This window comes from Siphateles boraxobius, unplaced genomic scaffold (assembly GCF_051911475.1).
Source record: "Siphateles boraxobius isolate OS27281-9 unplaced genomic scaffold, OSU_SipBor_1 13, whole genome shotgun sequence".
Classification (NCBI taxonomy): Eukaryota; Metazoa; Chordata; class Actinopteri; order Cypriniformes; family Leuciscidae; genus Siphateles; species Siphateles boraxobius.
Window position 1 is genome coordinate 8,492,471 of NW_027508733.1, and position 17,776 is coordinate 8,510,246.

At 40.4% G+C, this 17,776-nt stretch overlaps 1 protein-coding gene across 1 annotated transcript in view; it reads right to left on the reverse strand.

Moving 5' to 3' along the window:
- The window catches only part of LOC143736369 (uncharacterized), a 402,538-nt gene extending 398,153 nt beyond the window's left edge, over nucleotides 1-4,385 (reverse strand). The window contains exons 1-2 of the mRNA XM_077227109.1: nucleotides 4,379-4,385; nucleotides 3,733-4,041 (exon numbers count right to left, since the gene is read on the reverse strand). Coding sequence (XP_077083224.1) covers nucleotides 3,733-4,041; nucleotides 4,379-4,385 — 316 coding nt within the window. The remainder of the gene's footprint in view (nucleotides 1-3,732; nucleotides 4,042-4,378) is intronic.
- Between the last annotated feature and the right edge of the window lie 13,391 nt (nucleotides 4,386-17,776).

Genomic DNA, 17,776 nt, shown 5'->3' on the forward strand with positions numbered 1-17,776 from the left:
TTCCTTTCGGTCTAGCTCTATCACCCCGCACATTCACGAAGCGTGTAGACGCAGCTCTGGCCCCGCCAGGCTGCAGTGCATATGCATTCTGAATTGCATAGATGACTGGCTGATTCTAGCGGAATCAGAACAGTTAGCGGTTCGGCACCGAGGTGTCGTTCTCGCTCCTATGCAGATGTTGGGGTTGAGGCTCAATGCCAAGAAGAGTGTGCTTTCTCCAGTACAGAGAACCACTTTCCTTGGTGTGGTATGGGATTCAGTGACGATGCGGGCCACTCTGTCGCCCGTTCGTGTAGCTGCTATCCTAACAGCCACAAAAGAGCTGAGGCTAGGCCAGTCACGCACTGTAAAACAGTTAGAGAGACTGTTGGGTCTTGTGACAGCAGCGTCCAACGGGATAACTTTTGGCCTGCTGTACATGAGACCTTTACAGTGGTGGCTCAGGACCAGAGGGTTCTCCCCGAGGGGAAACCCACTTCGTATGATCAAGATCACGCGGCGGTGTCTCCGCACCTTGGTTATATGGAGGAAACACTGGTTCTTAACCCAGGGTCCGGTGTTGGGAGCTCTTTGCCATCGAGTTGTGATCTCGACAGATGCTTCCCTCACCGGCTGGGGAGCGGTATTGGAAGGCCGCTCAGCTCAGGGCTTGTGGAGGTATCATCTCTCTTGGCACATGAATTGCCTAGAGATGATGGTCGTCTTCAATGCGTTGAGACATCTCCTCCCAGACCTGAGGGGCCATCATGTGTTGTTCTGGAACAGTGACTGTTAGGCCTCAGGGCAGCAGCGTCCAATGTGATACCCTTTGACCTGCTGTACGTGAGACCTTTACAGAGGTGGCTCAGGACCAGAGGGTTCTCCCTGAGGGGAAACCCACTCCTTACGATCAAGATCACGCGGCAGTATCCCCGCGCCTTGGTTATATGGAGGAAACTCTGGTTCTTGACCCACAGACAACACGTTGGTGGCCTCTTATTTTGGTCCCTCAAGAAATTACGCTGTCTGAGGGCAGTGTATATTCCAGGGGGGGCCAGAATATTGGAGCAGACACCCTGTCGAGGCAGGGGCTGAGGCCAGGGGACTCCACCCCGAGGCGGTGGAGCAAATATGGGAGTTTTACGGCCAGGCAGAAGTGGATTTGTTCTCGTCTCAGCATACGACGCACTGTCCACTCTGGTTATCCCTCACTCAACCAGTCCCCTCGGGGCTGGATGCTATGGTGCAGACGTGGCCGAGGCTACGTCTGTACGCATTTCCCTCCGTTGCTCTGCTCCCAGGAGTTCTGGAGTGAATCCGCCAGGATGGAATAAGCCTATTTAGTAGCACCACCCTGGCCGAGCTGAATTTGGTTTGCGGACCTAATTTTTCTCCTCGACGGACCTCCCTTGGAGGTCCCGATCAGGAGAGACCTTCTGTCTTAGGCAGGGGATGCAATATTGCACCCCCGGCAGGGGATTTGGGAACTGTGGGTTTGGCCTCTGAGGGGGCCCAACTCATAGAGAGTGGTCTCTCAACCGAGGTTGTTTAGACCATTCTAAGCTCCAGAGCTCCCGCTACGAGGAAACTATATTCACTATTTCGAGAGTTTTTCACTTCTTGGTGTTACCAGCGTCAGTGGGATCCGGTTAACTGTTCAGTAAACACAGTATTCGAGTTTCTGCAAGAACGCTTTGTATCAGGTCTATGTCCTTCCACGCTTAAGGTATAATATGTGTGGCGGCCATTGCGGCTTTCCACGCCCTGGTGGGTAGTACATTTTTGGGTCGAGACCCCCTGATCACTCGTTTCCTTCGTGGCACTTTGAGGCTGAGGCATGCAACTTGCACTAAGGTGCTGGCTTGGGACCTTGCAATAGTTCTAGAAGGCCTATCTGGGGCTCCCTTCGAGCCCTTAGATTTGGTCTCAGAGAAGTTCCTTTCTTTTAAGACTATTTTCTGCTAGCTATTACGTCCCTATAAGAGTCAGACCTTCAGGCCCTTTCGGTCCCCACCTGCCTTGAGTGCACCGGGATGGCCAAGGCAATCTTACCCGAAACATGGATATGTTCCAAAGGTGCCTACCATTATTCCGAGGCCTATTGTGCTGCAGGTTTCTGTCCTCCCCCATTTTTCGGACCAGGAAAAGCTGAACCTCTTGTGCCAGTGCGAGCACTGGACACTTATGTTCATCGGACTTCTCTGTCGAGAAAATCCAACCTATTGAGCATATAGATAGTCGAGACTATTCTTCTTGCTTGTGAGTCTTCTGGCCAACCATTTGGTGGTCAGGGCTCATTCCACTAGGAGTATGGCTTCTAAGCGTATTATCTGGAGTTCTCTCCAAGACGTTTGTGATGCGGCGGGCTGGTCCTCACCGCTCACATTCATGAGGTTTTACAGCTTGGACCTGGATGCTGCCCCAGGTTCTCAGGTGCTTAGTGCTTAGTTACAACAGACTGACACTCAGGTACTTGGAATTCTGGCGCTTTGGGTATTCTCGTTCCCATGGCGTCGATGGACGCATCGTTGAGTTCCCTTCGTAAGGGAACGTCTCAGGTTACTATTGTAACCATAGTTCCCTGAGAACAGGGAACGAGACGATGCGTCACCCTGCCATACTTCCTGCATCCCTGTGATCGGCTTGCTTCGGCAATTTTCGAAGCTAATGCCGGTTTGCACCGGATGTGCTTTTATCATATCCTGGTCATGACGTCAGCCGCCCGTGACGCTCATTCTTTCCATTGGACTAGTTGACATAGATGCTTCAGACGCAGTCACGCTGGGGGCGTTCCCATGGCGTCGATGGACGCATCGTCTCGTTCCCTGTTCTCAGGGAACTATGGTTACAATAGTAACCTGAGACGTTTTCTGACTCTCTGCCAGAAGAAAAAGTACATTTCCACTTCAAAAAGATATTTTTTCTAAATATGAACGTCGGTGTGGATTTTAGGCTACACATACTCTAAGATCAAATCTGTGGCTACACACGTTTTATAAATGAGGTCCATTATCTTACATTGAATCAAACCTTGTGTAATACAGTAATACAAATTTATATTATGTTTTCAACATCGCATCTAAAATTCTTGAACTGACCATTAAGACACTAGCCCTCTGAAAAATTAGCACTTTTTATTTTGTATTATTTGGGAGTTATTTGTGTTTTTGATGATTTAATAATTATTAAAATTATTATTATATATTAAAATCAAATGTAATCATACCACTGTTCTTTTATGCACTGTACATCTCTTATATCTTGTTAAATCGGCTGTATGTAATACTTACAATCTGTTGTACTGGTGAATGTCTCTGTCTGCGACGGTAGTAAATCGCAGAAGCAGCAGCAGCATAAACCAGCAGAACACCAAAAACAACACCACCAACAACTATTCCTGCTACAGCCTCTGAAGACAGACCTGAATCTCGAACATCCACAGAGAAACAGTCATGATTGTGAATGATAATCTATCCAGGACTTAATTATTTTTTTTAACTTTAGACCCTTCATCAGCTGTATCAACGGGAAACAGCAGTGTTCACTGGAAAACTAATATTATGCATTTTTCAAAGTATTTAGTTAATACCACTAGTCAAAGTGTTATTGGGCAAAGCACAAAAAAGTCAACAACTCAACATTGAGTTGATTTAAAAATATTAACCTTTTGTTTTCATTCCTCAGAGGAAAATGCAATGAATGATTAACTTGTATTCTCACCAATGAGAGTAAGATTGAATCTCTTCACTGTGCTGATGCTGAAGCTGCTGTTGTTGATGTTGATCTGTAGTTTATATTCTCCAGAGTCTGTGTTTCTGGTGTTTGTGATGGTCAGAGATCCAGTCTGATGATCCAGCTTCAGTCTGTCTCTGAATCTCTCAGTGTCTTCATCACACTGAACATCTGTACAGATAACGCTGAGATTTCCACTGATGTGAGCAATGATAGTGTCATTATAATACCATTTAATCTCTTCTTGTTGGTTTGTTTGAACACCAGTGTTTAGAGTGACTGAATCTCCCTCCATGACTGACACACTGTCTGTATCAACACCAGAAGCACCTGAAGAAAAAACATAAGCTAAATGCAATTATACAATAGGGCTGTGGAAATGTTTTTCTACAGATCATAAAGATTTTAAGTCGAAAAATATGTCTGGATTCTGACATATTTGAACAACTATTACAAAAGCTGCAAACATTCACTGATACAAAAGTAAACATGATACATTAGGAGCCAGGGCTGTAAATGTTTTGATGTGCAGATAAAGTTATTTTGTACTTAATTTGTCTTCTGGGAGACATGTATCTTCTGTTGCTTCCGAAGGGCAGAACTAAATGAAAAAATTATATTCAAACAAAATGAGAAAAATTTGGTACATCTTCATCCTGTTCTTAACGCATCATGTTTACTTCTGGAGTATCAGTGAATGTTTGCAGTTTTTGTAATATTTGTGTTTGAGTCCCTCAATTGTCCTCAGTGTGAAAAGATGGATCTCATAATCATACAGTCACTACTGGAAAGGGTTTAAATATGCAAAAGATGCTGGAAAAAAAATCTGAATAACATTAGGCAGTTTAGCTGTTCAGAACAAACAAGGGACTCAAGAACAACCATCACAAAACAAGAAAACGGTTGTGGATTATCCAGGTTGAACCACACAGTATTAACAAACAATATGTAAACTTGAACGGGGTCATTTGTTATAAAATCTGTTTTTGTTTTTTTTTGTCTTGTGGACTATATGTATAGCCTACATAATTTATGTATCTTATTCAGGACAGTAGGCTACTAATTAAAAAAAATAACATGTATTTTATGATATGTCTTATTTTGTTAAAATACCATTTTGCAGATTCTACAAGGGGTATGTAAACTTTTGATCACAACTGTAAACATAATCCTGCACAGCATAATTTAGTTTTTTTTGCCCTCTTTTCCTATATTTACTCATTTATATAATCAATTTTTTTATAGACTCATAATAAATATTACAGATTAATATTACAAATATTTCAGATGCCCCTCACCGCATTAAGACACGGATAATAGGCCTACAGTGCCGTGATGATCTTCTAAATTATTGTTTTCTTACTGTTTGAATCATCTTCGACGTAAAAGTGTTTAGGCTATTATTTCATTAATTAGGCAGAACCTTTTGTCCAAAGCAATTTAGGCTACATCACAATCTAGCTACATTTAATCAGTTTATGCACTGATGCATAGAGAATACCAACATTTACTGATGGTTTGATGCCATATGTTTCATATTTACCCTAAACAAGTTTACAATGACCCCTTTTTTTACGGCACTTAATATGATCTTGGATGATTCCTTTGTGAATTCTGTGACAGTGTTAGGCTGTTGTTAGTAATTGTCATACAACTTGTTACCATGACAATATCTCAATTCTCAACCCTATAATAATTCTGCATAACTACAGTGCCTACTATAGGTATGCGGTCACAGAAATCCATACAACACCAGAAAATAGATTATAACAAATAGTCTTACCGTGGTGGAGTAAAATGAAGATCACTGAGAGCAAATTAAAGAGAAGCAACATTTTGTCCACAAAAATTGAATAGCTATTCATAAAAGTGTGCTGCTTTAACGGTGTTCTTGTAAAACTAGTTAGTGAATCCTGACAGCCTGAATGGAAGGTAGAGCGATGACGCAGTGAACATTACAATTTGCATATATGCAAATCATGTAACATAAGTAATACGAGAAACTTAATAAATAAAATACATATGAGTCCGGATAAAAATACTTTTGTCCCATAAGCACCTGCTGGTAGAACTTGAAACTACACAATAAGCATTATAACTGACTGCAACATGCTTCTGTATTAATGTCATGGCTATAGAAGTATCTATGGAAGTTTGTTTCCGCCACGAAAAAAAACAGAGTTAACTGTGACTATTTATCTCACAATTCAGATTTTTTTTTCTCGCAATTGCTAGCTTAAAAATATCAGTTGCGAGTAATAAATTCATGATTGCGTGAAATAAACTCGCAATGCAAGAAAATATCAGACTTGTGAGGTGACTTACCTTTATTATTATTTTTATTCCATGATGGAAACAAGCTTCCATAAATATCACTGAGTCCACACATTTACTAACTAAATAAAATTAACAATACGTAAAAATGTAAATGAGAGAGAGGTTGTTGATGGTCAGATGGTCCTGTTAAACAATTATAAAAGCATGTATCCCATGATAGTGCTCCAATGAGAAGCATTAAAACTACTTTTCTATCTATACATTTCTATTCTAACTCGTTTCTATCTTCACTTGGAGAGGAATAAAGATAACTGAGTATTGAGTACCTTTACAAAACCACCTGACTCAGGGAATATAACAAACGGGGAGGCCACACGCAAATTAAATTAACCAAAAAGTAGATTTTATTAAGGTAACGCATAAATTAATCAAGCAAACAACATGAAAACTACATAACAAATGAATACTCAAAAACTCCTGGTGTTGGAAATGCCTCAATCGACAACCACACTGGGGAAGAAGAAACTTTTTATCAGTCGATTCATCGCCCACATCAACCACAGCCTGACTCGACACTGCAAACACACAAAGAGAGAACACACACACAAACAAGACAAATGCCCCTGAGCAACAGGAAAACACAAACGAGGAAACAGAAGCTAGTCAGGACTGTAACAATGCATACTGGTTGTCAATGACAACTTTACCTGGGGCCTGTTTCAGAAAGGAGGTTAAGTGAAAACTCTGAGTATGTTAACCCTGAAATGAGCGAAACTCTGGGTTTTCTGTTTCAGAATGGGAGGTAAGTCAAGCCCGTTTCTGAAAGAGAGGTAACTTATACTCAGAGTCAGTTACCATGGTAACTTACTCTGTGAACCTAACCTGGTCAGGAGCAGGTTTACTTCCGTAAACCCAGAGTTTATTTCGGTCTCCTCCCCTTTTTTAAAGAGGAAGCGGTGTTAAAACACCTCATTCATTCTTTCGGTACATTTATTCATTGCTTTTTTTTCCCCCAATTTTTTCCCCCAATCATAAGATGAAGTCTATATAACTTCTTAACTGGCAACTGAAAATACAGTAGATTAGAGTTACATCATGTATTTCTAAACAAATTCTACAGAATTAAACTGTGGCATTCACTGAAAATCACTGAACTGTGTTCATCTGTGCACCAGAAGTTCAATTCAATTCAATTCAAATTTATTTGTATAGCGCTTTTCACAATACACATTGTCTCAAAGCAGCTTTACAGAAAGTCGATTTCGGAAATGTACATAGAAAAATACAGTTAGTTAATCATGTATTAATTTATGGCATAACATATCGCCGGCTTTGAGTCGTCTCTTCACAGGCGTCGAGTCGTCTCTTCACAGGCGTTGGGGCATCTGAAGTCTCCGTGAGAGGCTGGATACAAACTGGAGCTGACGAACGCTATTTACCTCGGGACTAGCGTCCCGAGATAACAGCAGAAAGGCAGATGGGAAATAATTAGCATAGCTGATGTTCATAATGTTAATGCATTCGAACTGATTCAGCAGTAGTATTAAAGGTTAAGCATTAAGTGAATGCTTGGTTAAAGAGATGCGTCTTTAATCTAGTTTTAAACTGGGACAGCGAGTCAGAGCCTCGAACAATATCAGGAAGGCTATTCCAGAGTTTAGAAGCTAAATGCGAGAACGCCCTCCCTCCTTTAGTGGACTTAGATATCCTAGGAATGACCAGAAGCCTCGAATTTAGTGATCTTAAAGAGCGTGATGGATTGTATGGCGATAGAAGGTCTGTTAAATACACAGGAGCTAAACCATTTAGGGCTTTATAGGTCAGTAGGAATACTTTGTAATTGATACGTAACTTAATAGGTAACCAGTGTAGAGATGATAAAATAGGTGTTATATGATCATATTTTCTTGATCTAGTAAGAACTCTAGCGGCTGCATTTTGCACTAACTGTAGCTTGTTTATTGAGGATGCAGGACAACCAGCTAATAAAGCATTAAAAGTTGATGGACCTTCCATTTTATAATACTATTTGTCATCATTTCTGGTGTATTGAGTAGGCTCCTTACAACTGTCTGGGGTTCTGTTGGGACAGGAGGCTCCAAAAGACAGATATTACCATCAGAATCTGTTGGGGGCAACAAAAAACCCAGCCCAAAGTAAAATATATGGAAATATCAAAAACAGCCTATATAAAAAATAACACATATCTAGACCTCTAACATTTTATGAAGGCAGTTGAATTTTTGGGAGTGACTGGCTCTGATAAAGTCCCTCCAGGAATTCCCTCAGCCATTGGCCTTCCAGCATTCAGGCTCAGGGCCATCTCCATCTCCTCTTCATCTCCATCTCCATCTCCTCTGCATCTCCATCTCCATCTCCTCTGCATCTCCATCTCCTCTGCATCTCCATGTCCTCTGCATATCCATGTCCTCTGCATCTCTAATCTCCTCTGCACCTCCATCTGAATATTCCAGGTTGCTGCTGGAAGAGGTGTTAAGGCTGATTTATACTTCTGCGTCGGACCTACGCCGGAGCCTACGCTTTGGTTTCAATTTATACTTCTGCATCGTTGTCCGCGTTGACGCACGCAGAGGGAGCATGTGAAACCCGAGTGAGCGGTTTGAGCAGACCAATCACAGTGCTTGCGTCCGCGTAGAATTGACGCGTTGTTACATTTTTGGAGAGGTGCACGTCAGGGTACGCCGAAGGGTACGCACACTACGCACAGCCTACTGCGTAGCTACGGCGTAAGTTCGACGCAGAAGTATAAATTGGGCTTTAGTGAGGCCAGAAGGGGGTACGGCTCACCCTGTGGTCTATTTGGGTCCTAATGCCCCAGTATTAGTGAGGGGGACACTTTACTGTAACAAGCACCGTCCTTCGAATGAGATGTTAAACTAAGGTCCTGACTCTCTGGTCATTAAAAATCACAGGATGTCCTTCGAAAAAAAAAAAAAACTTTAGCTCGGTCATCCTCCTCCTAATCATCCCCATGTACTGATTGGCTCTATCACTCTGTCTCCAGTAAGCTGGTGTGTGGTGGGCGTTCTGGCGTAGTATGGCTGGTGATGCTGCACATTAGTGGCGGTTGAGGAGATGTCACCTTACATATGTAAAGCGATTTGAGTACCCAGGAAAGCTCTATATAAAAGTAAAAAAAAAAATTATTATTATTATTAAAAGTTACATAGTGTACCTTTAAAACCAAAGATTTTCATCAGTGATCAGTGTATATCAAGAGTAGGGACAAGTTTGTGGCATTTTGTTTTGTAATTTCACCAGAATGAAAAGAGCGTCCGCTACTCAACTAGAGGTTTAGTTTGTATTAGATGCATCTGTACCACAAGACGTTTCAAAAAGAGGTGGGGGCATGTCCCACCCGTTACGCCTGCAAATTACGGCTATTGCTTAGCTGTCAATCTGTGTATGTTATGTTTTTTATGGATTCAGTATTCTTTTTACTTTAAGGAATCAACTCTTAAGTTCATTAAAAGCAGGACAAGAAGAAACACTTCACCTGCAAACTAAACACAAATACAGTAAATGCCCCCTCTTAACTAAAAGATCTTTGCCCAGATCAAAACACATTTCTGTAGAAAACCGACCACAGCTGTTTCAGTTTGACTATGAGCAGCTAGTACCACAATATAAGTAGGCACTAGGCAGACGGTATAAATTGTTAAAAACATAAACAATAATTAAAAATGTATTTATTTTTAATTGATTTGAATTCAATTTAATTATAAATACCATTTAAATCCCACATGTAAAAGCTCTTATTCAGCATGAACTATAGGAAGATGTACACCATATTCCACTCTTCTGTGAATGAATGCCCACATTCAAGCAGACCAAACCACATCTCTGCAGGTTTCAGTTTGACTCAGATGAGCTGCTAGTGTCACAGTGTGAGAATGTTTCACATGCTTGCTTTGTTCTGTTTGTGCTGGTGCCATCTGACAGGAAAGTTATAAATGTTTATATTTTTTGCTAAATATGCATTGACATTCTTCATGTAACCCCTCCACCCGGGTCCTACTCGCCCCGCTCCGTGCGGGCCTCGAACCTGGGTCTCCAGCGTGAGAGTCAGGCGCTCTAACAAGGAGGCTAAAGACTGCAGCCTCTAGCATCATTGAGTTTAGAGGAGTGAGGTTTACTCGCGCATGCAGCGACTACTAGCTGGCCTCTGTTACACTCACAGATGATAAAAGTCTTGCTAAAAGTCTTGCTACAGGTAGATTGCTACAGTGACTTCAGCCAATGGAGACTCAAAGCAAATCTTCCAATGAGCCACATTTTTGTGGGTTTTAAATGATGTTAATATCCAGAAAAACTAAACTTTCCATGTTGTAATTACCATTAATATAACGTTCATATATCTCACCTTTCTTTAGTAAGTTAGTTACAAAGTACAGCTTCAGGAGCCTTAATCTGTGTAAAATCTGTTTGTTCATCAGGTTTGTTTGATGATTCAGTGTTAGTGATGGAGGGATATTCTGTTACTCTAAATTATCATACTCAAATACGTGAAGACGACTACATAATGTGGACATTTGGAGACCAGAAAAAAGGCTCTCATGGCTAAAATGAAGAAAATCTTCTCCACATACGATGATGTTCCTATAATGGGAGATTCACAGACAGACTGAAGCTGGATGATCAAACTGGATCTCTGACCATCACAAACACCACAACTGAACATACCGGAGTTGACATCAGCTGAAAATGACATAAAAAATATTCAATGTTTCTGTATATAGTGCGTAGAGATCATTTGTCCAGCCCCTTTAAATATTCTTGTTTTTTAAAAGGAATATTCAGTACAAATTATGTTCAATCAACAGCATTTGTGGGGTAATGTTGATTACCAAAAATATTAACATATAAAATATTTCCTTACTTTTTTTATTAAGCAAGACTCGAGGTTTAGCGCTTGCGTCAACACAAATTTTAGACTGCAGACTTTAGCCTACTTGTTAAATCGCCCGCCTCCCGTGCGAATAGGCCCAGTTTTGAGTCCTGCTTAGAGCGGGGCAGTTTGAACGAGAGGGGCTAAACTTTCACTGGCCTGACAGTGGAACAGTGCCTATTCATGGTTTTGATTAAAAACTTGATTATAGCATTATGGCAGTTAGTAGTTATTAATTTTGAGATATTAGCAAAACATTTTTAATCATTCTTGGGGATTTTAACAAAGCAAATCTTTCCCGTGAACTACCAAAATACAGACAGCACGTTACATGTCCCACCAGAGACAGTAATATACTGGACCACTGTTACACCACAATAAGAAATGCGTATCACTCGGTCCCACGGGCAGCTTTGGGGCTCTCTGATCACTGTTTGGTTCATCTCATACCGACCTACAGGCAGAAACAAAAATCAGCTAAACGTGTAATAAGGACGGTAAAAAGATGGACTAATGAAGCAGAGCAGAATCTACAGGCCTGCTTTGATTGCACTGATTGGACTGTTTTTGAAGCTGCTACCAACGATCTGGATGAGCTCACAGATACTGTAACATCATATATAAGTTTCTGTGAGGATACATGCATTCCTACCAGGACATTCTTATCATTCACTAATGATAAACCATGGTTTACTGGGAAACTCAAACACCTTCGTCATGCCAAAGAGGATGCTTACAGAAGTGGGGATAAAATCTTGTATAACCAGGCTAGAAACAGATTGACAAAGGAGATCAGAGTTGCTAAAAGGAACTACTCTGATAAACTGAAAAAACAGTTTTCATCCAACGACCCATCATCAGTCTGGAATGGCCTGAGGAACATCACCAACTACAAGTCACCATCCCCTCGATCTGTGGACAATCAACACCTGGCTGACGATTTAAATTCATTTTACTGCCGGTTTGAAAAGCCCTCATTCACACCACACTCCCGGTCTGATCTGCACTTCACACATTCACCATCACCTCCTGCACTCCCATTATTACTCCCCCCTCCTGCCATCCAACCTAAGCTTAAGGTCTGTGTGGAGGACGTGAGCAGAGTCTTCAAAAAACAGAAACCTAGGAAAGCCTCAGGCCCAGACGGCATCTCATCTGCTTGTTTAAAAGCCTGCGCTGACCAACTGGCCCCGGTCTTCACGCAGATCTTCAATAGATCATTGGAGCAGTGTGAAGTTCCCTGCTGCTTCAAACGCTCCACTATCATTTCTGTCCCCAGAAAACCCAAAATCACTGGACTTAATGACTACGGACCTGTCGCTCTCAGGTCTGTGGTCATGAAGTCGTTTGAAAGACTGGTGCTGGCCCACCTGAAGGACATCACTGGACCCCTGCTGGATCCCTTTCAGTTTGCTTACAGAGCAAACAGGTCTGTGGATGATGCAGTCAACATGGGACTGCATTATATCCTGCAACATCTCGACAGACCAGGGACTTATGCAAGGATCCTCTTTGTGGACTTCAGTTCGGCCTTCAATACCATCATGCCTGGTCTTCTCACAGACAAACTGACCCAGCTCTCCATACCATCCTCGATCTGTCAGTGTTGATACAAGCTAATGCACATGGAAATTCACTTTTGACTAAAATTATTTTTTGTCAATAATATTATTTATGAATCTACATTCTTTATTATTGTGTTACATTCTGTAGCTAATTTTGTACCGTTTATGTTATATATTGTATATTCATTTATTAATTTATGTTGGCCTATAGTGCACTGTCTGGAGTGTACCCAACTATGGAATGACAAAGCTGACATAATAATAAATAAATAAATACACAAAGAAATAAATTTAAAAAAAATAAATGAATACACAAATAAATCTATTAAGAAATGAAAAAAATAAAAATGTTTATACTTTTATTTCCTTATTTATGTATAGTTGTATTTTTTCCACATTTATTTATTTTTTCATTTACTTAGGCTATTTATACATTTATTTATTTTCACATTTATTTATGCACACTGTATTTATGTCTACATTTGGATGTTTTTAATGTGATGGAAGAAAGTAGGCCCATCTAACCCAACTGTATCTTGTCTGTACACTGCCATAATCCACGTGTATCCGACTGTCACTTACTACAAGTTGCGCACCATAAAAACAGCCAAGCTTCGCTGACGTCTTCCCTATAGTACGTCACCCATTTCAAAATGCTGTAAAAAAAAGCCATGTACAGTATGTGATCATTTTATTGTATAACATAATATGATATAGGCCACTAGATATCACACGAGAAGAGTGTTTATCCGAATTTCTTTCTTTGTTTTTGCAAAACGTCATTATGTACGGAGCCCCCCTAGTCCCACTTTGTCAAAAGAATTAAATATATCTATCTCGTGGCCTCAAGATAGTAACTCGTGGCCTCAAGATAGTATCTCGTGGCCTCAAGATAGTAACTCGTGGCCTCAAGATAGTAACTTGTGGCCTCAAGATAGTAACTTGTGGCCTCAAGATAGTAACTCGTGGCCTCAAGATAGTAACTCGCGGCCTCAAGATAGTAAAGTGTCTGACACACGGACCCTTTGTTATTGGTATACCATGGTGAACATTTAGTTAGATGGCAAATTACTGAGTTAAGATAACTGCAAGACTAGTTAGGTGTTTGAGTTGGAAGCATTAGCGATTAGCATTTAAGTTAAGCAGGCTAATTCAAAGTTAACGGCTATTATTAGGCTAACGGTTCTTTAGCCTCGGTAAAGTCCGGTAAAATTTGTAACGTTAGTAACAGGGACAAAGCCCGGCAGTTCATGTGGTGTTGTTCTATTTAGTTAATTAATGCTTCCAGCTCGAACACCTAGCTAGTCTTGCAGTTATCTTAACTCAGTAATTTGCCATCTAACTAAATGTTCACCATGCTAATTAAAACACTCTTACCTCTGTATAGCCGTCACAATGATTCATATGATCGTCTGCTGTTCTTCTACAGCTCATTGCCGTCAACTGGGAAATACCGGGAAATACACATATAGAAATACAGCCAGACGGAGGTGCCGTGACCTAAGCCTAGAACGCCCCCTGCTGACGTTTTTTTTTTTTTGTAGGCTACACAGACACATGCTTCTCTTACATTCAAAACTACCAAAACGTGAAACACTTAAACAATTAATGAACCAGTCTGCACACTCCACTATAGGCTAACTTAAAATCAGAATCAGACATACTTTATTGATGCTATTGATAACCCGGGGGAAAATTATTGTGTCACAGTTGATGTGTACATCAAGACATTTAAAGGAATATAAATAATAATAGAAGTTGGTAAATAAACAAGTATATACATGTAAAAAGTATAAATATAGGCTATAAAATATGAAGAAGAATTATAAAGGACTATGGATATGCAGCCTACAAGATTTACATAGTAAATGATCTTACTAGTAAATAAATAGAAGCAGAACTGCAGCAAACTATATTGCACACTAAATATTTAAAACAGAGAATATTGCACACAAGTATTGCACTACAGGGTCCAGTTTAATAACAAAGGGTCCATGTGTCAGACACTTTACTATCTTGAGGCCATGAGTTACTATCTTGAGGCCACGAGATACTATCTTGAGGCTTGAGGCCACGAGTTACTATCTTGAGGCCACGAGTTACTATCTTGAGGCCACGAGATACTATCTGGAGGCCATGAGTTACTATCTTGAGGCCACGAGTTACTATCTTGAGGCCACGAGTTACTATCTTGAGGCCATGAGTTACTATCTTGAGGCCACGAGATACTATCTTGAGGCTTGAGGCCACGAGTTACTATCTTGAGGCCACGAGTTACTATCTTGAGGCTTGAGGCCACGAGATACTATCTTGAGGCCACGAGTTACTATCTTGAGGCTTGAGGCCACGAGATACTATTTTGAGGCCACGAGATACTATCTGGAGGCCACGAGTTACTATCTTGAGGCCACGAGTTACTATCTTGAGGCCACGAGTTACTATCTTGAGGCCACGAGATACTATCTGGAGGCCACGAGTTACTATCTTGAGGCCACGAGTTACTATCTTGAGGCTTGAGGCCACGAGATACTATCTTGAGGCCACGAGTTACTATCTTGAGGCTTGAGGCCACGAGATACTATCTTGAGGCCTACGAGTTACTATCTTGAGGCCACGAGTTACTATCTTGAGGCCACGAGATACTATCTGGAGGCCACGAGTTACTATCTTGAGGCCACGAGTTACTATCTTGAGGCCACGAGTTACTATCTTGAGGCCACGAGATACTATCTGGAGGCCACGAGTTACTATCTTGAGGCCACGAGTTACTACGAGTTATTTCGTAGTAACTTGCGTTTGAGTTACTGATTGGTTCGTCTCTGCTGTCAATCATCTGAGGAGTGGTTTGAGCTTAGACATAATAAATACATCATTATTATACGAATCTGTTTGTTTTATTAATCTCTCTCTCTCTCTCTATATATATATATATATAGCTGAGCATTGCAATAAATTTATCTGCTGTTTCACAGTGGCTCTGTCAGTAATTTATTTGGTAGCAATTGCTTAATTAAAAGAAGAACTCCAGAGAAGAACTTCCTCGTCTCGCCCAGAATAACAGAAGATAAGGGAGGATTACAAAGGCACTAACTTCCCTACAGGTTTCCAAACAATTCAAATAACAGAAAAGAGTTAACAAATTGAACCTTCAGCAAATGGTAGTTATACCTAAACAAATTTTGGTTGGCTGAACATTCCTGTACTTTCAGTTCAACAAACACAAAATATCAGCTGATGAACATCACAGGTTAAAAAGCAACAGTCTGCAAACTGTCTGGGACAGATGAGAATGAGTCCACATATCTCTGCTTGCTGTGCTTCTTTGTCTGGGTGTATGTGATCAATATCTAGAGCAGCACAAAGAAAAAATGAACAGAGAGGAAGAGAACAGAGCAAAACAAACTCAGCCCATCGATTATGACATTACAAGACGCAACTACCATAATAAAGTTGCTAGTGAAAGTAGTGCATCAGTGATGAAATTCCTATAATTTATGATTCAATATTAGCTTAGATATTTCTGAAAACAAACATATTTTAGAGACGCACAGATTCAAGATGTTATGAATGAATCATATGTTTTTAATCATTTATCACATAAACATAGAAAGATTTTTCACATTCATTTCCTTGTTTCAGAATAGAAAATCAAGATTACAGCCAAAGAACAAAGGAATACCGCAAGTCTAAAGCTGAAGGCTAGACTGGAAAAACAGTAGTGAAGGCAATCGTCTCCATTAAACAGTGATAATTTTCAACAATCTTCTTGACAATCACAGCTCTACAGAACTGAAAAAGACACGATATGGAGAAAAAGTTAAATAACACGACATGTCTTCATCTCCTCACATGTCAACAGATAAAATGAAAGAATGAATCAGCACCTCATAAAATGTCACAGATGTTTGTTCACAACTTCATATAAACTTCATTTTTACACATTTCAACCATGAACATAAAGATCTAAAAACCTAATGTATGAAGATTTACAAGTTTAATTGTATTGTTTTATCAAGTATACACACATTAGTGTGTTATTATGGCTGTAACACTCCTCCACAAGTATTGCTCAGATTTAACACAGCAACATTTAACACAGACTGTATCATACATGAGTCCAGTTACAGGCATTGAACAATAAATACCTGAATGTTTCACCAACTTTAAAATAAATAAATGATATTCCAAGATTATTAAATCTGATTTGGTTTCAGTCGCTGCTGGAAAGTGTTTTCTGATGAAGGTAGATAAGTAAGGGTTAATGTAACTGTTTAAACCATAATTATTAGCAGCATAAGAATACCAGACATTTCCAGTAACAGCAACAATACCAGTAAAACCACTGACAGTATCAAAAGTGCTGACTGTCTTTGTGCTGAGGAGGAAAATCTTAGTCATAATGCCCGTCTTGTTGAGGTAATGATTAAAAAAGAGGATGTAAATAGACGGGACAAAATAACTGAGATGTCAAACCAGATCAGCATTATAGTGCAAATGTTAAGAAACAGAGATAATCACTCACTGTTTCTGTCTGAATCACTGCTTTAATAAACCCTTATATACTGAGAAACATCAAGCTCTCACTGATCTACTGCTGGAAACCTGTTGCTCTGTTTCTTACTTTATTGCTCATATACTGTTTAAGGCTAAATGTGTTAATTGGATGTCATATTTAAATAACATTTAACAAAGTTCAGGAGGAGCATGTTCAGATAATTAACACGAGAGGAGAGCATTCAGTTAATCGACGATAGGTGTATATATACATACATGTTCATTGACAGTTTATCAGAATCCCTCCACCACCCCTTCTCTACACTTCTAACTCTAACTATTACTGCCACCGGGGGAATACTCTGGGTACGGGACAAATCAGAGCCTCCTGAAATCTTGGAATCGTGATGCAATTACTCTGTCAGCGATGAGAGTTTCGACTGATCCTCGTCTCTCCATCATTTCCTAATTATCCTGTGAATACAGAATCACAGAAGGTTACTGTTATGTTTGGTTGAAGCAGAGGAAGCAGGATCCACGTGCAGCAGTCTTTTATTAAATAAACTCAAAACTTCACAAATACAAACTCAGACTAAGGCTCAGGAACAGGTGTAGGAGCCTTTTCAATGTTTATGTCCAGGTTTGGCCAGTAGGCAGTACTAGGTTCATGGCATAGCTATTGGGGCTCATCTACTTAGGAGGACAGGTGTAATCAGACACAGTGTTGCCAGAGGGGAAAGGCCAACTAGTTTTTGACCACCACCGAAGCTGTGGCTGTATGTTTGATATTGTGACATCTTCGATGAAGATGGAATATTGT